Source organism: Dipodomys ordii, unplaced genomic scaffold (assembly GCF_000151885.1).
Source record: "Dipodomys ordii isolate 6190 unplaced genomic scaffold, Dord_2.0 Scaffold135, whole genome shotgun sequence".
NCBI classification, from domain to species: domain Eukaryota; kingdom Metazoa; phylum Chordata; class Mammalia; order Rodentia; family Heteromyidae; genus Dipodomys; species Dipodomys ordii.
Genome location: NW_012267351.1, coordinates 5,083,580 through 5,111,060, shown reverse-complemented (window position 1 = coordinate 5,111,060; position 27,481 = coordinate 5,083,580). Strand labels below are relative to the sequence as shown.

At 39.2% G+C, this 27,481-nt stretch overlaps 1 protein-coding gene across 1 annotated transcript in view; it reads right to left on the bottom strand.

The window, feature by feature from the left end:
* Window positions 1-2,722: 2,722 nt before the first annotated feature.
* Window positions 2,723-27,481, bottom strand: part of Kif3a (kinesin family member 3A) — a 39,833-nt gene continuing 15,074 nt past the window's right edge. The window contains exons 7-17 of the mRNA XM_013030906.1: window positions 26,943-27,140; window positions 26,421-26,595; window positions 24,010-24,108; window positions 15,152-15,308; window positions 14,589-14,769; window positions 13,688-13,798; window positions 11,344-11,469; window positions 10,021-10,074; window positions 9,618-9,686; window positions 7,936-8,060; window positions 2,723-3,554 (exon numbers count right to left, since the gene is read on the bottom strand). Of these exons, the coding sequence (XP_012886360.1) occupies window positions 3,506-3,554; window positions 7,936-8,060; window positions 9,618-9,686; window positions 10,021-10,074; window positions 11,344-11,469; window positions 13,688-13,798; window positions 14,589-14,769; window positions 15,152-15,308; window positions 24,010-24,108; window positions 26,421-26,595; window positions 26,943-27,140 (1,344 nt within the window). The 3' untranslated portion in view covers window positions 2,723-3,505. The remainder of the gene's footprint in view (window positions 3,555-7,935; window positions 8,061-9,617; window positions 9,687-10,020; window positions 10,075-11,343; window positions 11,470-13,687; window positions 13,799-14,588; window positions 14,770-15,151; window positions 15,309-24,009; window positions 24,109-26,420; window positions 26,596-26,942; window positions 27,141-27,481) is intronic.

Genomic DNA, 27,481 nt, shown 5'->3' with positions numbered 1-27,481 from the left:
CATACAATAGTGATATATACACTTGAACAAATACAATTTATATTTGAAATATAACAGAAGTGTGGCTTTTGAAAAGAACACAATGAACTCATTGCATGATTTCTAATTTTGGCCAGTATACAGTATTGTAGTAATGTTATTGAAGCTTTAAATGATTTAGACTCTAGTATAAGTTCAAAGGCACTAAGAAATCTGTTTTCTTCTAGTATTTTAAGGACAAAGAATAATTAAAAGGAAAAACAGATGTATATATTAAAAACTGGGCAGATACTGATATGTTTAAATGTAAACTCTACCCATTCCTTAATTCACAGCCCTGTAGGAAAGAGGGGCTTTGTAAGAGTTAAGGGGAAAGATATTAAAAACAGACTAAAAGAAGAACAAAACAAAACAAAACAAATTTCCAGGCACTGGTGGCTCTTGCCTGTAATCTTAACTACTCAGGAGGCTAAGATCTGAGGATCACAGTTCAAAGCCAATGCTGGCAAAAAAGTCCCGGTGAGACTCCTATCTCCAGATAACCACCAGAAAACCAGAAGTAGAACTGTGGCTCAAAGTGATAGAGCACTAGTCTTGAGCTAAAAGTGGTCAGGGACAGCACCCAGGCCCTGAATTCAAGCCCCATAACTGACAAAACAAAAACAAAAAGAAAACAAATAAATCCCAAACCATAATTAAAAAAAACACATTGCAGATAAAGTATTACTCATACTCCCACAGAGTAATATTCTTTGCTTTAAAAAGGTCCTTTTTTCAGAAAGTGAGTTTGTCAAATAGATCCCTGGACTTAATTAATTAATCTTAAGTTCTTAATTAACCATCCCAAGAATTTATACCAAAAAAGGGAATATTATTATATTTTAGTGGCCTATTTGTCCATGCAATTACATAGTTTATTGAAGAACACACTACAGAACCCAACAACATTCGACCAAAATTCCTCTTAATAAATAAATATTACCATTTAAATTAAAGAAAAACACTTATCAATAACCTATTTATATGAATGTACCATTCATTTCAAATCTGCACATCTATTTCAAACATAGAACAAATTCACTTATCTAAACCATTCATGAAAACAATACTGAAGTTACTAATAGTTCATTTGTGGACAGAGACATAACAATGTGAAGAAGCCACAGAGCTGCTACAATTCATTAGAGCTAAATGAATACTATAGTTTTTAAATGGATCTCCAGGCCTGGCTCAAATACCTAATTTTGGTATTTCAATAAAAATGAATAATTCATTTCTATCTAGTATAATCAGTTCTAACATAAATATTTAAAACAAAATTACTGCTGGGCATGCTGGTGCAGGTCCTGAAATCCCAGTGCTTGGGAGACTGAAGCAGAAGGGCTGTGAGGTCAAGACCAGACTGGGCTATATATCAAGAACCTGACTCAAAACCAACCAAACGAACAGAAACAAACCAACAAACAAAAACAAAATGATTTCTGAAGTAGGCTGTTCAAATTTCTTGATATTTTTACTCTTATTTTTGAAATTTGCACCAAAGACACTTAGAAAAAAATAATCTAGCCTACTGGCTCACATTTCTCTGATGTTTTAAATAATTCACAAACTACTCCTTTCTTGTTAAATCAATTGTTAACATAAACCAGAAACATGGAATTTTTTTCTACGGCGAAAACTAAGATCTCTGAACAGCAACAGAATTAAATGTGTATCATCAAAAATGTTTACAACTAGCCAGGTGCTGGTTGCTCATGCCCGTAATCCTAGCTACTCAGGAGGCTGAAATCTGAGGTTCATAGTTCTAAGCTAGCCTAAGTAGGAAAGTCCATGAGAATGGAGCTATGGTTCAAAGTGGTGGAGATGCTAGCTTTGAGCAACTAGCTAGCTCAGGAACAGTGCCCAGGCCCTGAGTTCAAGCCCCACAACTGACCAAAGGAAAAAAAAAGAGAACGAATGAACGAAAGAATGAAAGAAATGAGAAAGTAAGTAAGTAAGTTTACAATTACAAGATATTCTGCTCATATAAACCCTTTACAAGACACATAACCATGTCAAGTCTTCACAGGGCCTACACAGGGCTCCACAGAGAATAGTTATAACTTCTATCATACATACCACTAGGAAAATAATGCTACTGAAATACAATCCTAATTATCCCGCAAATACTCACTACACACATACATTTAGTACTGTACATAGTTGAAGTTTATGGACATTTTCACCATCTCATTCACCCCTATGCTATACACAGCTCTGTAATTACAAACCAATATTTATCTAAACTTGTTATAATGAGATGTAGTAAATCCTAACTGTAAAGTCTCAAAACCTTTGCAATCTATGTGTTTGGAACTGATCATATAATATTAAACTGACAAAACATAATACTAAGTGGTTCAAGAGTAAAATAACTCTTACAAAACAACAAAAATACCTATTACAACGTATTTTACTATGAATATAATTTCACTTTGAGAAGTCTAACTGGGTTAATTAACAAAAAAATCAGGGAAGAATTATTTCTTTTTTATAAAAAATAAAATAAGGGCTGGGAATGTGGCTTAGTGGTAGAGTGCTTGCCTAGCATGCATAAAACCCTGGGTTCTATTCCTCAGTACCATATCAACAGAAAAAGCCAGAAGTGGCACTGTGGCTCAATTGTCAGAGTGCTAGCCTTGAGCAAAAGAGGTTCAGGGATAGTCCCCAGCCCTTGAGTTCAAGCCCCAAGACTAGCAAAAAAAAAAAAAATGTTTTAAAGGCAAAAGATTAAAAAGCTGTCTTTCTGTTTGACTATGCACATTCTCAACTTCTGTTGGTTCTTATTTTGAAGAGGTGGGATCTAGGGTTGTAGGAAAACACTTTACAACTTGAGCCAATTTTCGCACTCTACAACTTGAGCCATATTTTCAGCCTTCAACTTTGGTTTTTACAAGACTGACTTTTTGAATTATAAAATGTTCTATGGGAGTTCAAAAAATCAGCCATTTCAGCCTTACAATACAGAATGTTATTATAGAATTGTAGAGTACTTTAACAGGCCAATCGGATCAACGTTTGGACAGAGCTATTTTTTAGATGTGTATGTAGCTCAAATATTCACATAGAACAGTGCAACCCAGGAAAATTGTATCTGCTATTTTCTATGTGCAAAACAGGACACACTTTTGTTTTTTTTTTCTATTTTGAAATTTGTTTTCTAAATATACAGTAGTTGAGTAAATAGCTAACAGATTTACACAGCCACTGAAACTCTCCATGAGAACTGCTCACCTAACTTGCTGGCTTAGTCTAGTTGAAGAGGAGTATAACAGATTAAACACTCACCAGTTGTACAACTTTAATATCTGATATTAGAATATATGGTCTACAAGGTATTAGGCAAATTGTTATTTCCAGTCTTACTCCATGATTTACAGCTTCCACTATTTGAAATCACACAGAAGTCTTCACGGTTTTAATTAAAGAGTTTGTCCAGGCATGAGAATATCACTAATTTTTATTGTGACTTTTAAGTCTGTAACATTTACTTAAGTAAAGAATCGATTACGGCCTCAGGTTTTGCAGAACGCTTTCTGTTTGGAGAAGAGAAAAAGAAAACATGAGTGCTTTCCCAAAAGGCTGAAATACAAATACTTTATTCTGTAGTTGCAAATACAAAGTGCTCCCCGGTATAGATGTAGGCTAGTGTTCCACATATTTGTCCACCCCGGTATAGATGTAGGCTAGTGTTCCACATATTTGTCCAAGATTAATAAGTGGTCACTTTTTCAGGGGAGGAGAAGGTCACTGAGAATGGGTAGAAGACAATGCCTCCAGTATGCCAAGTAGGAATTAGACAAATGGTAACTTCCAAATTGGCCTAGCCAAGAGAGCAAGACTAAGTGAGCTACATGTTAACCAACTGAATCCCTTGATAACCGCATCTGGGTATGTGTGTACAGGTGGATTCAATAAAAGATGGAGGGGCTGGGGAGGTGGCTCGGTGGTAGAAAGCTTGCCTTGCATGCATGAGGCCCTGGGTTCGATTCCCCAGCACCACTTAAGCAAAAAGAAAAAAGCCGGAAGTGGCGCTGTGGCTCAAGTGGTAGAGCGCTAGCCTTGAGCTAAAAGAGCTGAGGGACAGCACCCAGGCCCAGAGTTCAGGCCCCACAACCAGACAAAAATAAAATAAAATAAAATAAAATAAAATAAAATAAAAGATGGAGACCCAAATCATCTGATGTAACAGGTCATAAATGTCTCCGTAGAGATTGATGGAGATGCTGTTGGATATACTGCAGTCTTGCCCAGCATGTTGAATTATGTGTTTCTCATAACGAATACCACATTGAACATATCATGTAATATAATATAGTATCAAGGAACTATTTATTAACTGGGTGCTAGGGCTCACGCCTGTAATCCTAGCTACTCAGGAGGCTGAGATACGAGATTGCAGTTTGAAGCCGACCTGGGCAGGAAAGTCCATGAGACTATCTCCAATTAATCACCCAAAAGCTAGAATTGGAGCTGTGGTTCAAGTAGTGGAGTGCTAACCCTGAGCAAGCTAAGAGACGGGCGAGAGTGAAGAGAGGGGTGACACTGTCTGAAAAGAACTGTCCTCTTTACTTGACTTAGAGAACAGTAACTCCTCTGTATACCCTCTTAATAAGAACAATAAAATTATATTAAAAACAAACAACACTAACAGACAGTGGCCAGGCCCTGACTTCAAGCTCCAGGACTGGCACACAAAAAAAATTATTGTATATGTTTGCTATCTACATTTTTCATAATACAGTAGGCAAATTCTAACCTATGGAGATGCTGGGTCTAGCTCATATACTGTTGGCCTACACATATTCTTGGGGGGTCCGGTCGTGGGGCCTGAACTCTGGGCCTGGGCACTGTCTCTCAGCTCTTCAGCTCAAGGCTAGTGCTCTACTACTTGAGCCACAGCACCACTTCCGGCTTTTTTTTTCTTTTCTGCGTATGTGGTGCTGAGGAATCGAACCCAGGGCCTCATGCATGCAAGGCAAGCGCTCTACCACTGAGCCACCTTCCCAGCCCCCCTACACATATTCTTTTTAGGTGAAACTCAACAAAAGTAGTACACTGGCTTAAAGTGAGCACTATGGAAGCTGTATCCAAACTTCCAATGTTTTGTTTCAAGTCTACAAAGTTAAACATCTATGTTCAACAAGAAGTGTACTTAAGGGCTGGGAAGGTGGCTCAGTGGTAGAAAGCTTGCCTTACATGCATGAGGCCCTAGGTTCGATTCCTCAGCACCACATAAGCAGAAAAAGCTGGAAGTGGCGCTGTGGCTCAAGTGGTAGGGCACTAGCCTTGAGCTGAAGAGCTGAGGGACAGTGCCCAGGCCCAGAATTCAGGCCCCATGACCGACAAAAAAAAAAAAGGACTTAACTGTACATTAATTGTAACACCTCTGTATATCACCTTTATAATAAAATAAAATTAAAAAAAGAATCATCTCTCAAAAAGCTGAAAGATCTCATATGGGTAATTTGGATTTCTGACTTCTCTTTAGAAAAGAGCAGATCCAGCCAGGCATCAGGTGGGTCACACCTGTAATCTTAGCTACTCAGGAAGCTGAGAACTGAGGATCACGGTTCAAAGCCAGCCTGGGCAGGAAAGTCCTCAAGATTCTTATCTCCAATAAACCACTCAGAAAACCGGGGCTGTAGCTCAAGTGGCAGAGCACTGGCCTTGGGCTGAAGAGCTGAGGGATAGCGCCCAGGCCCAGAGTTCAAGCCCCACGACCGACCAACCAAAAAAAAAAGAAAAAAGAAAAGTACAGATCCAACAATGAGCCCTCTCTCTACTCCCTGAACTAACCAGAAACAGAATGGCAGCCTCCCCCCACTTTAGACCGCACTGCTCCCCTTCTCCTGCCTAGGTTTCTCCTGTACTTGGGTCAGCTGCCTCAACATTTAATATCACACCTGAACTTTCCTTTTTCTCACCAACTACAGAACTGAGGTGAAAGTATCTCTATTCAAAGTAGAAAAGTAAAAGATAAGGGCTGGGAAGGTGGCTCAGTGATAGAGCGCTTGCCTTGCATGCATGAGGCCCTGGGTTCGATTCCTCAGCACCACATAAGCAAAAAGAAAAAAGCTGAAAGTGGTGCTGTGGCTCAAGTGGTAGAGTGCTAGCCTTGAGCTGAAGAGCTGAGGGACAGTGCCCAGACCCAGAGTTCAGGCCCACGACTGGACCCCCCCCCCAAAAAAAAGAAAGAAAAAGAAAAGTAAAAGATAGATTTAAAAGCTTGTTTCTTCAAATTGATCTGCTTCATTGCTTAATATGACACATGTACCTTCTGTTCGTATGTAAAAATGTTTCGTTTTGTTTTTTACGTTTTTTTCTTTTTATTGTGAAAATACTGTACAGAGGGGTTACAATTACATGGGCAAGATAATGAGTACATTTCTTATCAAGCATTGTAACCTCCTCCTTTGTTTCCCCTTCCCATCCTCCCCCCTCCCCACACCCAATCCTCCCCGCCCCCTCTATGTAAAAATGTTAACCCTTCATCTAAACGTTAACCAAAGCAAAAATGTATATCCTTATAATAGGTTTTTTTTAAATGTATATACTTTTAATATACAACAGATTCTCCCTACTTTTAAACTTTCTCAAATTTGTAAATTTGTATTATCTATTAGCTTGTGCCACACAAAAAAATACAACTTCACCTACATCTAACTCAAAAGTACATAAACTCAAAATATGGAAAAAAGATGATTTCTACTATTTCAGGAGCTCCAAAGTCTTGTAATCAGCTTAAATACATAAGACAGAACTTCATGTAGGAAAGGGAGAGAAGAAATAACCCTATTTCTTACAGAAATAGATTATCCCAATTTATATGATATGTTTATACTATCCAATATTCAAAAACAGTGCCCAGATGAAAGGAAAGATTTTCAGAGAAATTTTCCTTAACTTGTGACCTAGGAAACCAAGGTCTGTGGGGGTAATGTTTATGTCAGAAAACCTAATTAGTTGCATATAGTGTTTTGGGAATCTAACCAGACAAACTAATGTCTTACTAGAAGAATTAGTGACAGTAATACAAAATTAAACGAGATAGTTGATTCATTATATATTTGGAAAGAACAAAGGGAATAAAAGTAAATTCTGTTTCTTAGGAAGGCTAAAGAAGTTGGAAGATGTTCTTTGTTGTGGGTATGTGACTCTGGGGATGGAACCCAGGGCCTTGTACAAGCTAGGCTAGCTAGCCCTCAACCACTGAGCCACAACCCCACTTAGAAGACCTTAATTATTCAGATTTTACTTAGCCAAATCATCACTAATGAGGTATTTGATTTTTAACATATTAGCCAAAGTATCTGTCACGTTAACTAAATCTTAATTTTCTTTAAATATGTCTAAACAGAATACCTCAGAGCATCATTTTGTGGGATTCAAAGGACAGTCCTGGTCAGGCACCAGTGGCTTATGCTTGTAATCTTAGCTACTTGGGAGGCTAAATTCAGGAGGATTGTAGTTTGAAGCCAGCCTTGGTTGAAAGAGCTCCCTTCTTAACCAATACCTGGTCTGGGATATGTACCTGTCATCTCAGCTATATAGAAGCCTGAGATCTGGAGTATCATGGTTCCAGGCCAGTTCTAGACAGACTTTTCAGTGGAGGAGTCCTTCTGTCAAGTGGGAGGCCCTAACTTCAAATACTACTACCGTCAAAAAGAAGAAGGGCTAGGAAGGTGGCTCAGTGGTAGAGCGCTTGCCTTGCATGCCTGAGGCCCTGGGATCGATTCCTCAGTACCTCATAAGCAAAAAGAAGCCGGAAGTGGTGCTGTGGCTCAAGTGGTAGAGTGCTAGCCTTGAGCTGAAGAGCTGAGGGACAGCGCCCAGGCCCAGAGTTCAGGCCCCACTACCGGACCCCCAAAAAACAAACAAACAAACAAAAAGAAGAAGAAAAAAGACAGTCCTTACCTTCTCCCTGTCTTTGGCCTCGTTTTCCCCTTTGAAGTCCGTGGCCTTTCTAATTTCATCAAAGACTGACGGAGACTCTCCTCGGTATAGGCAAGATACACATGGGAAAGGTCTACTTCAAAGGGCTAAAGGGAAGAAACAAACACAAGGCTCTCATAGGAAAGAGTTCAACCAGATTTGGGAGAAGACACAAACAAACATCTAGCAGAAAGCCACAGAACAGAGAAAACAAAACAAAACAAATAAACCTCTAAAAATATATTCAAGGCCGGGCGCTGGTGGCTCATGCCTATAATCCTAGTTACTCAGGAGACTGAGATCTGAGAATCAGGGTTCAAACCCAGCCTGGGCAGGAAAGTCCATGAGACTCTGTTTGTTTTTTTGTTTTTTTAGGTCCGGTCATGGGGCCTGAACTCTGGGCCTGGGCGCTGTCCCTCAGCTCTTCAGCTCAAGGCTAGCACTCTACCACTTGAGCCACAGCGCCACTTCCAGCTTTTTTCTTTTTGCTTATGTAGTGCTGAGGAATCAAACCCAGGGCCTCTGGCATGAAAGGCATGCGCTCTACCACTGAGCCACCTTCCCAGCCCCAGTCCACGAGACTCTTATCTCCAATAAACCACTCAGAAAACTGGAAGTGGCACTGTGGCTCAAGTGGTAGAGTGCTCACCTTGAGCTGAAGAGCTGCGGGACAGCGCCCAGGCCCAGAGTTCAGGCCCCACAACCGACCAAAAAAATAAAAATAAAATAAATTAAAAAAAAATATATATATATATGTGGGCTGGGGAGGTGGCTCAGTGGTAGAGCGTTTGCCTGAGGCCCTGGGTTCGATTCCTCAGCACCACATAAGCAAAAAGGAAAAAAAGCCAGAAGTAGTGCCGTGGCTCAAGTGGTACAGCGCTAGCCTTGAGCTGAAGAGCTGAGGGACAGCGCCCAGGCCCAGAGTTCAGGCCCCACGACCGGACCCCCCCCCAAAAAAAAAATATATATATATATATTTTTGTTGTTGTTGTTGTTGGTCGTGGGGCTTGGGCTTGGGCGCTGTCCCTGCACTCTTCAGCTCAAGGCTAGTGCTCTACCACTTGAGCTACCTCGCCACTTCCGGTTTTCTGGTGGTTTATTGGAGATAAGAGTTTCATGGACTCTCCTGCCTGGGCTGGCTTTGAACCGTGATCCTCAGATCTCAGCCTCCTGAGTAGCTAGGATTACAGGCGTAAGCCACCGGTGCCTGATTAAATATATATTCTTATCCCAAATCTACAATGTATTCACTAAGTTAAGTGAATCAAAAGCCCTGACACACCATACATTTCCTCTGTTATGAGGAAAAAACACTGCTGTTTCTTCTCAAGCTGGTCCTACCTCTTAATGTCCTGTAACTAGAACTACCTGTGGAAAGAAGGCAAACATGTGCAACTCTCTCACCATGACCCACAGAGGTGGTAAAGAGAGGCCTTAGAGTCTCCTCAGGTCATTCCTGTGGCAGAAATGATTAGTACACCCTCATGATAAGCCTGACTATGCACAACTGTACTAAATCCACCCCTCCCTTCATTCCCACTGTATAGCCCACCACTCTGTTCAGCACAACTGACTAGCAGGTGCCAGGCTGGTAACTCAACCATAATGACCCACATTCATATCAAGAAACAATTGTAATATGGTAATAAAAAAAGAAGTCTTACATCTTTCTCCTTTTTATCAGGTACTGGAGTTTGCTTCCTCATGTTATTTCCTGTGTAGGCGACACATTTCTTTAAAAATAAATAAAGAAGGAAAAGGGGGGGGGAAGAAATACCTTTATTCAACGAATTGGCTGTGAGGTATCCTGACATTTCACTAGTAAGATGTTAACTTGGATGCTGAGGCAGAAAGGAATTCAGAGGCCCTTTGGTCCCACATCACGCCTGACCCAGACCATTTCTACTAGCGGGAGTCAGTGTTACAGTTAGTGAGCAAAGCATCCTCCATGCTTTCCATACACAGGAATCTGGCTCATCCTCTGGACCACCTCCCACCCCCAGAGCACAGTCTCTAGTCCACAGGAGTGCTCCAAGAAGATTCCAGGAAAGGATGAAGAATACTCACTAGCTGCCATTCCCCTATGTCTTCATTCCAATGCACATAGTTTTCAATCATTTCCTTTTAAAAAAAAAAGTCAAAGATAGCCTATTAACATTACTGATATGTCAAATATGAAGTATTTATAGAACTATAGTGTTAGCTAAAAAAGGTAAGTCAACACACAAAATGCATGATACTTTCTTATACATTTTAAAGTATGTATTTCTTAGGAATATATTGTAGGCAGCATTAAACTACAAGAAAAATAAAGCAAGAAAATAAGAACCTGTGACTCATGATGGTAAGTGTGCTAGGTTAGAAAAGGCAAACTGAGGAAGAGGGTGGTGGAACCATTTGAGTAAAAGTAGCCTTTGTGCGTATGATAAGTTCACTACCAAGTAAGTAACTAAACAAAAGCAGACTATCCAAGGACCAATGATGACAGTGTACGAGACACTCAAGTAAATTGTTTGTCTCAGGTCCAAAGGAAATTTTTTCAGACAATTTCTAAAAGCTGTATTAAGATACAAGATAGATATTTTAAAAATATTTTAAAGTTTATGAACTAAAAAACAGAAATGCTGACTAAAAAAGAAGATGCTAAAATTATACTACTATCCAGAATTAACACCTTTTAGAGATGAATGCTGGGGACGGGTGAGTAACAACGTGTATGTACTTCAGGTTGCTCAACTGTGTACTTAAAGTGGTAAATTTTGTGTTATGTCTATTTGACTATACACACACATGAGAAGGAATTAGCATCCATGGGCAGGGAGAACTAGCTAGCATGGGGTTCTGCTTTTCCTATGTACATGATATAGGGTGCTGGATGAATGAATAGTACCTACACCTTGATTCTGACTGCATTTACATGAATCTGAGTTCCTCCAAAGGGCTGAGAAACTCTATTTAAATACTTAATATTCTCAAAAAGAGAATTATAAGGCAGGTGCCAATGGTTCATGCCTGTAAGCCTAGCTACTCAGGAGGCTGAGATCTGAGGATCATGGTTCAAAGACAGAGCAGGAAAGTCCATGAGACTCTTATCTCCAATTAACCATCAGAAAACCAGAAGTAGTGCTGTGGCTCAAGTGGAAAAGCACTCGCCTTGAGCTGAAGAGCTCAGGGACAGTGCCCATACCGAGAGTTGAAGCTCTATGACCAAAAAAAAAGAATTATATATTAAGAAAGTAAATAACTGAGACGAAATATGGTAGTATTTGTTCAAGAAAATGTTATAGATAATTGAATGTAAATAGACAGCATTAATTAAATTAAGAATTACATTTCCTTGTTCCTCAGCCCCAGTAAGTGATCTAATATCACAGAGACCTTTTCCCTTACCTGGTAATCCTGAGGTATAAAGTTATCAATAATTAGCATCTGAAGCCGAAGCTCCCGGCTAAGTTGCCGAATGTTCTCAAGTAGGCCTTCAATTTCCCTCTGATGTTCTTGTTGGAGATCAGCCATCTGCCAGAAAATTCATGAAAATGTTATGAGCAAATAAGGACAGTTTTACTTGACATAGATCACTTGTCTATGATGTCCTATGAGAGCTCACCCAAAAAATAGACAAAAAAGTTGAACGGTTATTTTGTAAGTATAGAAAACATATAGAGCAACACTATCACTATTTCAGGTTATTAAATTAGCTTAACAGATAATACTTAAAATGACACTTCTGATAAACATTTTCTTTATTGAAAGCAGGGGACTGGGAATGTGGCTTAGTGGTAGAGTACTTGCCTAGCATGCGCAAAGCCCTGGGTTCGATTCCTCAGGACCACATAAACAGAAAAAGCCAGAAGTAGCGTTTGGCTCAATCTATAGAGTGCTAGCCTTGAGTGGAAAGAGGCTCAGGGAAAGTGCTCAGTCCCTGAGTTTAAGCCTCAGGACTGGCTAAATAAGTAAATAAACAAATAAACTGTAAGCATATCTTTTCTAATTGAAGGAAAAATAACATCTTCCCATGATACAAACTAAAGAAATTCATGACCACTGGACCGCCACTGAAGAAGATACTTAAGGGACCCCTTTATACAAAAAGGAAGACAAACATAACCATGAAAATATGGAAAAGAATATATTTCAGATGAGCAGATAAGCAAATGAGGACTAGGAAGGAAACAGCATTACAAAAATAGCAAAATGAGGAAGTGACACTGTGGCTTAAGCGGTAGAGAGCCCACCTTGAGCTGAAGAGCACAAGGATGGTGCCCAAGCCCAGAGTTCAAGCCCCACAACCGACAACAGAAAAAGAAAAAAACATTTGGAGCTAGGAAGGTGGCTCAGTGGTAGAGCGCATGCCTTGCATGCAAGAGGCCCTGGGTTCGATTCCTCAGCACCACATAAGCAAAAAGAAAAAAGCTGGAAGTGGCGCTGTGGCTCCAGTGGTAGAGCACTAGCCTTGAGCTGAAGAGCTGAGGGACAGCGCCCAGGCCCAGAGTTCAGGCCCCACGACCAGACCCCCCCCCCAAAAAAAATAGCAAAATGAATTACTAAAACTTTCAATAATAACACCAAATGTAAATGGTCTTAATTCTCCAATTAAAAGCCAAGGACTGGAGGATCAGATTACTAAACAAGACCCAATCATTTGTTGCCTAGCAGAAATGCAGAGAGTAAGTAGCAAGGATTACAGGTGTGAACCACCAGCACCCAGCTGGAAAAGTATGGAGCCTAGATTCAGGCAGAAGTAGCTGTATTCATATCTGACAATGCAGATTCAAACCAAAATTAGTCAAAAAAGACAAAAGTTACTTCATATATTGATAAAGAGACAACTCACTGCAGGATACAACATTAGAATAAAACGTTAGATTCAAACCAAAATTAGTCAAAAAAGACAAAAGTCACTTCATATATTGATAAAGAGACAACTCACTGCAGGATACAACATTAGAATAAAAGTAGATTTCTCCACTGAAATTCTAAGAACAGGGAGGGCATGGAATGATGTATTCAAGTCCTGAAAGAACTGCCAGCCTAGGTTATCGTACTGAGCAAAGGCAGCTTTCATAATTAAAGGAGAGATGAAGAAACTTTCCTGACTGGAAAATAGTAAATACACATTATGCAGGGGTTATGCAGGTGTTCCTTTTTCTTTTCTTTTTGGTTGGCTGTGGGGCTTGAACTCTGGGCCTGGGCACTATCCCCGAGCTCTTCAGCTCAAGGTGAGCATTCTACTACTTGAGCCACAGTGCCACTTGAAGTTTTCTGGTGGTTTATGGAGCTAAGAGTCTCGCAGACTTTTCTACCTGGACTGGCTTTTAACTGTGATCCTCAGATCTCAGTTTCCTGAGTAGCTAGGATTATAGGTGTGAGCCACCAGTGCCTGGCCCATCCAGGGGTTCTTAATGGATTTTTTTTTTTTTGTCAGTTATGGAGCTTGAACTCTGGGCCTGAGTGCTGTCCCTCAACTCTTCAGCTCAAGGCAAGCACTCTACCACTTGAGCCACAGTACCACTTGCAGTTTTCTGGTAGTTTATTAGAGATAAGAGTTTCACAGCCTATCCTGACCAGGCTGGCTTTGAAGTGCGATCCTCAGATCTCAGCCTCCTGAGTAGCTAGGATTACAGACGTGAGCCACTGGCCACTGGCTCTTAATGGATCTTAATCAAAGGCACTGTTTCAAAATTCAGAAGTACATCAGACATTTGGGGATTATTTAATAATGACATGTACCAACCTCTGATTTTGCAGCCATCAGCATAGTCCACACTTTCTTTAATTTCTTGGTCTTTCCCTGTGCTTCTTCTTGTAAACTGGTATATTTTTCTTCAATATCCAAACGTTCTTGCTATGATAAAAATCGGTAAACTTTAGAATAATTTCCTTTGTTAAGTCACTTTAAAAAAATATATGTATATATGCGTGTGTGTGTGTGTGTGAAGTAACTACTTTATACTTTATTTTGGTGGGTCGTGGTGCTTGAGCTCTCGGCTTGGGCACTGTCCCTGAACTCTTCAGCTCAAGGTGAGCACTCTACCACTTGAGCCACAGCACCACTTCCGGTTTTCTAGTAGTTTATTGGAGTAAGAGTTTCACGGAGCTTCCTGCCCTGGCTGGCTGTGAACCATGATCTTCAGATCTCAGCCTCCTGAGTAGCCAGGATGACAAGCATGAGCCACTGGCACCCGGCTTACTACTTTTGTGTGCGAGTGGTACTGAAGTTTGAACTCAGAGCCTCCCACTTGCTACATGGGCGCACTATTTCTTGAGCCATGCCTTTTTTGCTTTAGTTATTTTTCCAGATAGGATCTTGTCTTTTTGCTTGGACTAGCCTTAAACTATTACCTTTTTCTCCTCTCCAGTACCTGGGATTATAAGCATGTTTGGTTTGTTTGTTGAATGGGAGGGGAGTCTTCTCCATAACTTTTTGCCTTAGCTGTGGTCCTCCTGACCTTTCCCTCCTGAGCAGCTGGGATTATAGGAATGGATCACTATACCCAGGCACAATGTTTCATAACTAGTATATTGAAACAAATCCATAAATTGCTTAAGATTGTCATTAAGATTATGGATATTTGGCTTTTTCACTGGAAAAGTTAATTAGAAAAATTATTAAACTTACCAAAAAGTCATATTACCTCTTTTTCCTCAAGCTCTCTGCGAAGCTGCTCTGCTCTTTTCCTCCTCTCTTCTAACTCCATATTAGATTCTTCAAGAAGTTTCTCTTGCTCCTCAGCTTTGGCCAACAAATCAACACCACCAACAATTACCTTCTTCTCCAAGGCAGATAATTTTTCCAGCAAAGACTGATGTTCTTGTCTATTAATTAAAATGAGAATACTCTAAACTCACTGATCATCTATTGTTTCTGCTAATATTTTCCAAAATTCAGTAAGAATTTGGGTGTATAATTTCAAAGTAGCAATATAATTTATGTGCCATCTCTACCAAATTATACCACTGTGTAGTATTATTAAGTTCATTACTGAACTATGATTTGAACTCATGAGTATTTTCCCCTCCCATACAGAGATTAGTTAAAACAGATTTAATGTTTAGAAATGTACAACGTACATTGGACTTTACACCCATGACTGGAGACAACTATCAAGCTTTTAACTATTATTCAATTTTCTACTTACAAATCCAACAAAAGACACTAGGGAGATTTGTAAATCCATCCCAACTCAACGATACTCACTGAGCTTTAAGAAGATCTTTTTCCCGTTTCTCTAATTCAGCTCTAGCCTTGTTTCTTTCTTCTTCTTCCATGTCAAGTTTTGTTTCAAGTGCTTTTCTCTCTTCGTCAATTTTTGCTTGCATCTCAACCATCTTATCTGGGGAAACTTTCTTTTTACCTATTTGAGTCATTTAATTGCCACAATCAATAAATCCATTCAGTGTTTCAGACACACAAATTATCTTCCATATAGACCTGCCTGTCTATACGCAATCATACAAAACCAATAGGTACTTTACCTTTCTTTCTTTCCTTTCTTTCTTTCCTTCCTTCCTTCCTTCCTTCCTTTCTTTCAGCCAGGCCTGGGGCTTGAACTCAAGGCCTGGGCACTATCCCTAAACTTCTTTTGCTCAAGGCTAGCACTCTACCACTTGAGCTATAGTGACACTTGCAGCTTTTTCTATGTCTGTGGTACTGAGGAATCGAACCCAGGGCTTCATGCATGCTAGGCAAGCATGCTACCATTAAGCCACATTCCCAGCCCCTAAAACAATATTATTTCTCATTTCTATTTATTATGATCCTAAATATGTTCAAACTGTTGCCCACTTGGTGCAGTAGTACTTAAGAACAACAACAACAAAAATCAGTGAAAGAGAAGCAAAATAATCGTGCAGAAATATAAGAACAATTAATAGGAAAGCCACAAAAAAGCAAATTTGTATATCCAAAATAATACACAGGCAAAAAAAAATTGCAATGTGAGTTTTCGGTTAGTTTTTCCTGGTAATTAAATACAAAGTCAAGTGGTTTCTTCAATTGTTAATATCTCCACCCAGAATCTAACCTCTGCTGATAAAAAGAAAAATATCTGAAAAATAATTTTGAAGATACATATGAATATACTCTTTCAGGAATCATGAAAGGAACAATTAAACTCCTTAAGACAATATATAAGAAATCTTAAGGGTTTAAAAGAGATTACCTTCATTTCTACAGAACTACAATTTTAAAACAAAACATAAGCCACGAAACAATCTAAAAAGTAAGTAAAAGCACTGATCCAGGTTCATGCTTTGGTTTGGTGTGATTCATTGCATTCCAAATCCGGATGTGATTCTATTGATTCATTGTTCACAGTTCCTTGTATTAAACCTTTTGAAATACATTGCTAAAAAAATAATCCTTACAAGTGATTTAATTCCTATTGTCAATGAATTATTAGAAAGAATTCCCCATCCATAATATGACTTCTTGCTGAATGTGCTAGCTCAAGCCTGTAATCCTAGCAGCTTTGGGAGAGATCAAAGGAAAGGACTACTGTTTAAGGCCAGGCAAGCCAAAAAAAGAAAACAAAAGTTCAAAGATTTCATCTCAACCAATGGCTGGGTGTGGTAGTGTGAGCAGAAGCATGGAAGAATCACAATCCAGCCTGAAGGGGAGCTGTGGATCAAGTGGTAGAGCACTAGCCTTGAGTACAAGGAGCTCGGGGACAGCACCCAGGTCCTGAGTTCAATCCCAGGACCTGCCCCCAAAAAAGAAAAAAAAAGAAGTATCACAATCCAGGCCAGCCCAGATGCAAAATGAGAGTCTATCTTAAAATTAACCAGCTCCCAAAGAGGCTGACAGAATGTCTCAAGAGGCAGAACATCTCCTAGCACGTGTGAGGCTTTGAGTTCAAACCTCAATACTGTCGAATAACAATAATGAAAATAATACCATTTCTTAGAAATATGAAGGAGAAAAGTGTAAGTTTAGATTTATAGAAAGTACATGCATGTTAAAAAGCTTCCACCTCTGAGTTACAAAATATTTAAAGAAAAGTGGAAAATATGCTGAAACATTCATCCATATACATACATATCTGTATATATATGGAATATTAGTAGGATAGAGGAAATACTGGGATCAACATATGAATACAAGCACTTTTAGGCTTTTAGGGTTTTGTTTTGTTAGTAGCTAAAATCATAGTTTCAAAATCCATTAAAAGGCAGTAAAATAAAAAGATTTTATGTGCAGAAATATAAAAATGCATGCCTCGGGGCTGGGAAGGTGGCTCAGTGGTAGAGCACTTGCCTTGCATACCAGAGGCCCTGGGTTCGATTCCCCAGCACCACATAAGCAAAAAGAAAGCCGGAAGTGGCGCTGTGGCTCAAGTGGTAGAGCGCTAGCCTTGAGCTGAAGAGCTGAGGGACAGCGTCCAGGCCCAGAGTTCAGGCCCCATGACCGGACCCCAAAAAAAAAAAAAATGCATGCCTCTTGGTGAATTAACTTATTCCATGAATTACATTAGGAATGCAAAACCATTCAGGCAATTTTTCCAAACTTATGCTTTAGCAGCAAAAATGTTACTACCCTATTATCTGCATGAAGACAACATGAATAGGTAGCTAGGGTAGTTGTAACATGTTATTGAAGTAATTTACTATGTCAGCCAACATCATGCTGACAAATTATTATGTCTTTGAATAACATTTTAAGCTAAATATATACCAACTTCCTACCCAGGCATGTAAAAACAAGGCATCCCTAAAAATCACTTGTTTGTTGGTTTGTTTTTTATCCTTTGGTCACTTGGATTATGGAAGCTTTAGCCTTCAGAAGGGAAGACATGTTAGAATCCTCAGGATGCTTTAATCTAGGAGCACAGGGACTCAGGGAGAATTCTGCACTCCGGGAGCGCAGAAGAGGACCTGCCATCTCAACCTTAAAAGGATTTTGATTCCTCAAATGAGAGAATTGAGTACATGCTTTTTCTTTTTGTGCCCCCACTATGGTCCTGGGCTTGAACTCAGGTCCCTGAGCTTTTTTTAGCTCAAGGTCACAGCTCTACTTCCAGCTTTTAGATGATTAATTGGATATTAGAGTCTCACCTCACAGAATTTCCTGCCGAGGCTGGCTTTGAACCCTGATCCTCAGATCTTAGCTTCTGGAATAGCTAGGATTACAGATATGAGCCACTTGCACCTGACTTTTTTTTTTTTTTGGTTAGTTGTGGGGCTTGAACTCTGGGCTTGGGTGCTGTACCTCAGTTCTTCAGCTCAAGGTAAATGCTCTACCACTTGAACCACAGCACCACTTTGAACCATGATCCTCAGATCTCAGCCTCCTAAGTAGGTAGGATTATACTGGTGCCTAGCACATAGGTATTCTTTTTTTTTTTTTTGTTAGTCGTGGGCCTTGAACTTTGGGCTAGGCACTGTCCCTCAGCTTTTCAGCTCAAGGCTAGCAGTCTACCATTTGAGCACAGTGCCACTTCTGGCTGTTTATGTGGTGCTGAGGAATCAAACCTAGGACCACATGCATGTGAGGTTAAGCACTCTACCACTGAGCCACCCACCTTCCCAGCCGCAACATATGTATTCTTTTTTGAATATTTTTTTGGGGGGGTCCGTCCGGTCGTGGGGCTTGAACTCTGGGCCTGGATGCTGTCCCTCAGCTCTTCAGCTCAAGGCTAGCACTCTACCACTTGAGCCACAGCGCCACTTCCAGCTTTTTTTTCTTTTTGCTTATGTGGTGCTGGAGAATCAAACCCAGGGCCTCATGCATGCAAGGCAAGCACTTTACCACTGAGCCACCCACCTTCCCAGCCCCAACATATGTATTCTTTTAAGATAAAAAGGGAAGGCTCAGTGGCAGAGCACTTGCCAAGCACACACAAGGCCCTTGGTCTCAATACCTGTTACAAAAAAAAAAAAAAAAGACAAGCAAACAAACTCTTCATATCAATCAAATGAATCAGTAAAGAAAAAAATCATAAACAAAAAAACCCTTCATTTTCTAAAACCACCTGATAAAATTTAGCACAAAATTTCAGACAAATATAGTCTAAGAAATAATGTCAAGAGCCACAAAATATTTAATCAAGCCAAATAGAAGTAGTAAACCCTTCAGTTGCTCTTTGTCCTATGCTGAGTAAAACTGTGAGGGTTAATTGGCAAGGAAGAGCCAGGGAGGAACTTCAAGGGAGTGAGAACTGAATTAGGCAACAGGCACCTGAGTCTTAGCCTTTAAAAATGGAGGAAAATGGCCGGGTACTGGTGGCTCACACCTGTAATCCTAGCTACTCAGGAGCCTGAGATCTGAGGATTGTGGTTCAAAGCCAGCCCAGGCCATGAGAGTCTTATCTCTAATTAACCACTCAAAAACCAGAAGTCGAGATGTGGCTCAAAGTAGTAGAGCACTAGCATTGAGCAAGAGAGCTCAGGGACAGCACCCATGCTCTGAGTTCAAGCCCTACAACCATAAAAAAAAAAAAAGGAGAAAGTGTTTGAAAGTCAAGTTACATTTGTATTTCCAGAATTTGATTTAATGAGTCTGTAAGAATTTAAAAAAACAAAATTTTAAAGTTGAAAGTGTTTTTTAACAATACAAAATATAAATACTTACCTTGTTAAAAAAATTAAAAATTGAAAGCATAATGTACTTAGCTAGTGAAGTTCTTTGTAAGTAATAGTACCAAGTGGAGTGCAAATCAATCACACCAACCTGCTTGATCTTGCAATAAGAAGTGGTAAGCAAATCGCAGACAGGAGCACAGAGATGAGGAGGGAAAAAAAAGGAAAACATTATTTCCTTTGTAAAACAAAGAAAATGCATATAATAGCATTCTTTTGTAGTGTCAGTACAGAAATAAAACAAATCATTATCAAAACTGAAAGTGTTCACTTAAAAACAAAAAGAAAGCATATTCAATGCAGTGAGAGGTAGAATTTAAGCAAGAGTGTTAAGATTAGTCTAAGATTACAACTCAGTGCAGAGATTACACTGACTCCCAACCCCTGGAAATGGAGCAACTCAGCACCATGTGGTTATGCTAATGGCAGACATGGAATTGGGAATCTGCGAAGACCTGACAAGTCATCTAAGACAGCAAAGCAGAGAATTAGGCCAATATCAAAAACTAGTAAATTAAAAGGAACGAAATCCACATTGTTCATTTCCAAATTCATTTCCCAATTCAATGTTTCTTCAAACATAAAGATCCATTACAGGTGTCCACCATTTTAAGAAAGCCCAACAGTAAAATTTTGAAACAACTAAATGAACAAATTAGTTTATAGCAATTTGCACTAGATATAACTTGGTTAACAAAACAACTTAACAAAGAATTTTTTTTTTTTGGTGCTGTTCCTGGGGCTTGAACTCAGGGTCTTGGCACTATCCCTGAGCTTTTTAAAAAAATTTTTTTGCTCAGGATTGGTGCTCTACCACTTGAGCCACAGCTCCACTTGCAGCTTTTTTGGTGGGTAATTGGAAATAAGAGTCTCATAAACTTTCCTACCTGGGCTGGCTTCAAACAATGATCCTCAGATCAGATCTCAGCCTCCTGAATAGCTAGGATTATATACATGAGCCTCTGGTACCCAGTTTAACAAAGAATTTTTAAGGACAGCTGGCTCACAAAGTATTTGAGATTTCCAATTTGATTTATAAGCGTTTTTTTTTTTCAGAAAAAAAAACATTTGTTACATACATAAAATGAAGTACACCTGTATAATAACAAACTTACATTCAACCTATTAATAGACTCTCAAGGGCAATTATAACAATGAATCTATAAAAGTAAATGACAAGTGATGATTCAAGCAAGGGACACCTAAAAGGTCATTCATATATTTACAGGAAGGGTATGAATACACAGTTACATACAGCTACATACAGCCACCACATGCTGGGACCACCACCTCTTCACCAACACATCCGTGTCTCCACCAATAAAAGGTTATATGCTGGATATGTGAACAGCAGTTAAATTTTCTTGAATTGATAGCCTACTTTCATATAACTACCTTATCACAGTGGTAAGCTTTAAAATAGAAAAATGAGTTACAATGCTTCAAACTCAGACAGACATTCCTCACATTTCAGTCTACAAAATAATGCAGATTATCCTTTGAAATGAATTCTTTTGGAAACTTGCTTAAGAATTATCAGTAGACAAAAGTTTTATTATTCTTGAAATTCTTCTTCTAGAAAGCTAAAACAGTAAGAACAGTAAACATTGTTTTAATTAGTTTTGGAGAAGGTGAATACATAGATAATGCTCTAAAAGACAGTAAGCTGCAAACTGGTAGAAAAAAGCATCATCTCCCTTTTCTTCTGTAAATAAAATACTGATAAATAAAATTAAATAATTTCAACTTAATTGAGGTTTACAAAAAAAATCCTTTATGTTTGAAGAACATCTAGATAGATCCATTGTAAATTTCTTCATGTGATTGTGAGTTCTAATCTCATCTTAGACAATTTTTAAATCTATCAGGTTAAGTCAGAAATAAGGATAAATGTCCATTTGAAATAAAATACTATTCAATTGATATTTCCTTGCTAGAAACTTCACATCTTTGGGAGCATTCAATCTTAAGCCACTGCTAAGAAGTGGACACCAAGATGTAAAATGTTTCTAACTGTACCCTGTGTTGGGCACAGATGCACCACTAAATGTAATTTGTACTTTTAGACATTCAGGATCCGTTGTTAAATGTCTTTTGTACTGAGCAGAATTAAAAATGTTTAACACAAATAAAAAATAAGAAATATTCTTTCATACAGCTTACTAACTCTCTTTACATTATCTCAACTGCAGAAGCATGAATCTCTCTTCCATTGTCTCAAACATAAGCTCAAGCATATGTTTCAACAATTATGGTTAACAGGAAGCAATGAAAGGGGTGGGGAGTTGTCACATGCTTTGTTCTACTGGGACGTCCAACATGTATTCGTCAAAATGACAGGCAGCGGTGTAGCATTTCTCAAATGAAGCCCATGGATTATGGAAAAGCCCAAGCTCTGTTAGAGAATTGAAGAGCTACCACTCACTAGGCAAGAACTTATCCAGAGGTTTCTCTATGACAGAACATGTGGAGTCTGAACTACTGCTGCTGCTACTGCCTGGAAGACAAAGAAGTGAGCCCAATGGAAACCAAAGAGAGAGGAGACAAGAACATGAACACACATACAGAGAAAAATTCAGTTCTGGAGACGGAATTTTAAAGAACAATCACACTTTTTTTTTTTAGGGGGGGTGGATTGGTCTTGGGCTCTATTCCTGAGCTTTTTTTTTTTTTTGGCTCAAACACTTGAGCCACAGCTCTACTTCTAGCTGCTGCTGCTGCTGCTGCTCCTCCTCCTCGTCCTCCTCCTTTTCTTCTTCTTCTTCCTCTTCCTCCTCCTCCTCCTCTCTTGGTGGCTAATCAGAGGTAAGAGTTCCACGGACTTTCCTGCCCAGGTGGCTTTGAACCAAGATCCTCAGATCTTAGCCTCTTAGGTAGCTAGGATTACAGGCGTGAGCCACTGATGTCCAGCCGCCAATCAAGCTTTGTATTCAAGAATCAAAATTCACTTTCCTTTAAAATCAGTCTTGGGAGTAGTCCATCTATCTATATTCATTACTTCATAAAGCTATATGCAGAAATTAGAAACTGAATTTCTTTAGATTCATAGTGGACAAATACTATGACTCAACTAAACATAATTATTCAGAGTTGAAGTGAAGAGAATAAAAAAGGAAATAGGTCATTTAGTGAGATCTAAGTCTCTCTAATAAGATAAAGGAACAAAGTTTGAAAACTCCAAGTCAAACGTAATTAATGTTGTAGTATTGATAAATTGCCCCTTGTCATGAACAAGATGGTATAACCCCAATTTTCCTCTCTCTCCTCAATAAATCAAACTGTCAAATGTAAGTATTTAAGTTTAAAGTTTGACAGCAAAGGCGCACTGAAAATTTTTAAATTTCTCAACCTAGAAGGAAAGCATGTTACCTTTCAATATTAAAGAGACGCACTTTTTCAGCTTAAATTTTATTTTTCATAATTCTACTATCTGTACTACCTTTGAGAAGGCCAGTGTACTCTATGAAAAACTAGGTATGAACATAAATTCATTTCTCTCAGCCAGAGGTCTGCAAATGGTTCCCGCAACAGGATAGCTAGTGTTTTTGGCTTTTGTGAGAGTAGCCACAGACATAGGTAAACAAATGGACATGGCTATTTCAATTTCATGGATAAAAACAGGTTTGGGCTAGATTTGTATTTTGCAAACTCCTGCTCGAAAGCACGCTTTTCCTATCTTTTGAATGTAAAGAATCTCTACAGTTTTTACATTTGGGGCTCCTGATCAAGTAGTGATGGGCTTATGTTCAATAAGATCATTTAGATAAGACAAGCAAATATGCACCAGATTGAAAACAATGATCTACATGAATGGAAGAGAGTTCTGAAATAAATACTTAGGGTAAAAGGTTGGAAATGTAGGCTGACATAATATACCCATCTCTTTTGCAAGTTATCAACATCTTTTAGCACAACAGGCTTTTTTGTTTTTTTTTTAATTTTTTTTGGGGGGGTCCAGTCATGGGGCCTGAACTCTGGGCCTGGGCGCTATCTCTCAGCTCTTCAGCTCAAGGCTAGCGCTCTACCACTTGAGACGCAGCGCCACTTCCGGCTTTTTTCTTTTTGCTTACGTGGTGCTGAGGAATCGAACCCAGGGCCTCTGGCATGCAAGGCAAGCGCTCTACCACTGAGCCACCTTCCCAGCCCCACCATAACAGGTTTTATGATACCTGTTAACACATAGCCCATAATAGGGTAAGCATGAGAGCACATTTGATTATTATAGTAAATAATCTAATCCTCATTCAAATTTATTATTTGAAATTTCAAAACATAAAACAAAACCCACACCATATGGTACTGAGTCAACTTCTAAAGAGGAGATCAGTATAAGATAAAAACACTGCAAAGCTAAACAGTTATATGGCATACATCCTCTGCTCAAGTTGCTACCATAACTAAAACCAGCAAAATCCAAAGCATGCACTAGGTAGCAACCCTGGTGAATTTCTACTGGTTATGACATGAAACAAAACTTACCCCTTCTCTTTTTCCTTTTCTCTCCATCTTCTCCAAGTTCACCTTCTTCATCTTCATCTTCTTCTGACCCACTGATATCAGAGCCTGATATTTCTTCCCCTTAGATAGAAATTTAACACAATCGTTTTAGTCTATATGGTGTCATTAGCTATTGAGAAAATGCCTGCATTTTTTCTTCATTAAAATTTTTGGGGGCTGGGAAGGTGGCTCAGTGGTAGAGCGCTTGCCTTGCATGCATGAGGCCCTGGGTTCAATTCCTCAGCACCACATAAGCAAAAAGAAAAAAAAAATTTTTGTTGTCCCAAATATGAATTTAAATGTTTTTTAAATGTTCCTAAGTAGTATATCATATAACCTAATCTGAGAACTAGATAAAAATAGAGACTTTATTTAAAAATAAAGATTTTTTTCCCCAGTGCTGGGGCTTGAACTCAGGGTCTGGGCATGGTCCCTGAGCTTCTTTTGCTCCAGGCTAGCACTCTACCACTTGAGTCACAGCGCTACTTCTGACTTTTTCTGTATATGTGGTACTGAGGAATCAAACCCAGGTTTCACGCAGGCAGGGCAAACATTCTACCACTAAGCCACATTCCCAGCCCAAAATAAAGATTTTTTTAAAGGCCCTAAAAAGAAGTTAAGTTTTAATTTAAAATTTCAAATCATACTGGGCGCTAGTGGCTCACACCTGTAATCCTAACTAGTCGTGAGACTGAGGTCTGAAGATTGCGGTTCAAAGCCAGCCTGGGTGGGAAAGACCATAAGACTCTTATCTCCAATAAACTAGCCAGAAAAGCCAGAAGTGGTGCTATGGCTGAAATGTTAGAGCACTAGCCTTGATCAAAAGAAGCAAAAGAAACTCAGGGATAACACCCAGGCCCTAAGTTCAAGTCCCAGGACACACAAACACACACACACGAAAAATAAATGGATTCTACAAATACACACAGCCAACATCAGCATAACTGAGAAATTAAGAATCTTATATTGGCTATAAATACCACCTAGTGGTCATACTTAAAGCACTGAAATTCATCATCTAAGATACAGTTCACTCATTGCCTTTCTTCAATAACCTTACTCTAGTTTATTGCGCCAGCGAGGTCTCCAGGCATTTGTGAAGAGGCCAGCATCTCTGGGTCCTGATGATGCAACCAGCTTCCACACAGGCCAGTAGGTGTCTCTGTTTCACTGGCTTGCAGAGGCTCTAGCATCAGAAGCCCCTCTTACCCCGTGTGGCAGTGCCAGGAGGGCCTCAGGACCTACCAATGAACTGGGAAGTTCTCGCTCTCATGAAGAAGACTTACAAACCTTTCCAACCTGCTAGCACTATTTTAGAAAATAATTTCCAAAATAGAATTTCATGTTCGAATTTCAGTATGAAAGCGTAAGTATTTCATAGCCTTAAGTGTATAAAGCCATGAAATGCAATTTCACTTGCAGCAAAGTAATTTACTCATAACTGTCTGATACCTTCTTATACTCCAAACAATAGAAATATATTAATCACAAAGCAGAATTCTGGTCATTTGCTTCTGAAAAACATGTAATTTGTTGTTTGTTTGGTTTTTTGGCCAGTCCTGGGGCTTGAACTCAGGGCCTGGGCACTGCCCCTGAGCCTCTTTTGCTCAAGTCTAGCGCTCTACTGAGCTACAGTGCCACTCTTGGTTTTTTCTATTTATGTGGTGCTGAGGAATCGAACCCAGGGCTTCATGCATGCTAGGTAAGCACTCTTCCACTAAGCCACATTCCCAGCCTAGAATTTGCTCTTATACACAAATAAAAATTCATTATTTAACAAGTGACCATAAAAATCTACAAAAGGTTATGGGGATCAAAATGGCAATTTTAATTTCAAAAAAAATTTTTTTTGTCGGTTGTGGGGCTTGAACTCTGGGCCTGGGTGCTGTTCCTGAGCTCTTCAGCTCAAGGCTAGCATTCTACCACGTGAGCCACACTTTTCCAGTAGTTAATAGGAGATAAGAGTCTTCACAGACTTTCCTGCCCAGGCAGGCTTTGAACTGTGATTCTCAGATCTCAACCTCCTGAGTAGCTAGGGTTACAGGTAAGAGCCACTGGCACCCGGCTTAACCCATGTTTTAATAACATACACAAATATTGTATTATCTTACTTTAGTATAACAAAAATGTTAAAGTATGTAGGTACCAAGTTACTTTCTAGATTTTTTTTCTATTTTTTTGTTCAGTGCTAGAGATTGACACTCAGCCCTTGTACATGCCAGGCAAGTGCTCTACCACTGAGCTACGTCCCCAGCCCAGATATTTTGATATTCTTCCAAGTACGAATGATTGAAGCTCAAAGGGCATTTAATATTAGTTTCTGTTGGAACATTTTGTAGTCAGCCAACACATTTATAGCTGACATTAAGATTAATACTTCACAAAGAACTTACCTTCTTCAAGCTTTTTCTTCAATTCCTCTATTTCTTTCTGAAACTGACGAAGCAGAGCATCCTTTGGATCTTCATTAATTCTAGCTTTGTTTTTAATATTCTTAGCACGGTTGGCATACCGTAAAGTACTGATAGTTTCATCATAATTGTAATCTGCTGGCCCAATATTTGCACACTGTTAAATGAGAAATACAGATAGCTTTACGCTACCATTAATTAATACTACTTTTATAAGTATATCAAAACAATGTTTGAAAAAATACACATGTAATTTGACCTTTCTGAAAAGAATGTTCACTGCATAGGTTTCTAAATGACAGCACTGAAGGCTAAGACACATGCTATATTACAAAAAGAGAGCCACAAATCAAAAGAGTAAAATAACATTTTAAAAATTATTTTGCTCTTTTGATATGTGCCTCTCTTTTTGTAATACAACATAAATGTTATTCACATTAGTATGGGCATAAATTAGAATCTTAAATTTGCCTGAAATGAACAATACCATGAATTAAGTCTTACCATCATGGTTTTTGAGTTTCCGCCTAAGGAATCCTGAAGAAGACGAGTCAATTTAGAATTACGATAAGGCACATGAGTGCTTTTGCCATCTACCAAAGCAGAAATCACATTACCCAGCGTGGAAAGAGAAAGATTGATTTTTGTAGCTTCCTTTAAGCGCTGTCCTGTAGCTCCAGTTTTTGCTTGTCTTTCTGAACCCTAGAAATAAACAGAGATAAAACTAAAAAAACAACAGAATATTCATGTATGTATATGTGTGTGTGTACTGGGTCCTGAAGCTTGAACTCAGCACCTGAGTGCTGTATGTTAGCTTTTGTGAACAAGGCTAGTGCTCTAACATTTGAGCCATAGCTTCATTTCAAGCTTTTTGGTGGCTAAGTAAAGATCAGAGACTTATGGACTTTTTTGCCTGGACTGGTTTCAAACCACGATCCTCAGATCTCAGCTTCATGAGTAGCTAGGATTGTAGGTTATAAGCCACAAGTGCCAAGCAACAGAATATTCTTTTTTTTTGCGGGGGGGGGTCCAGTCATGGGGCC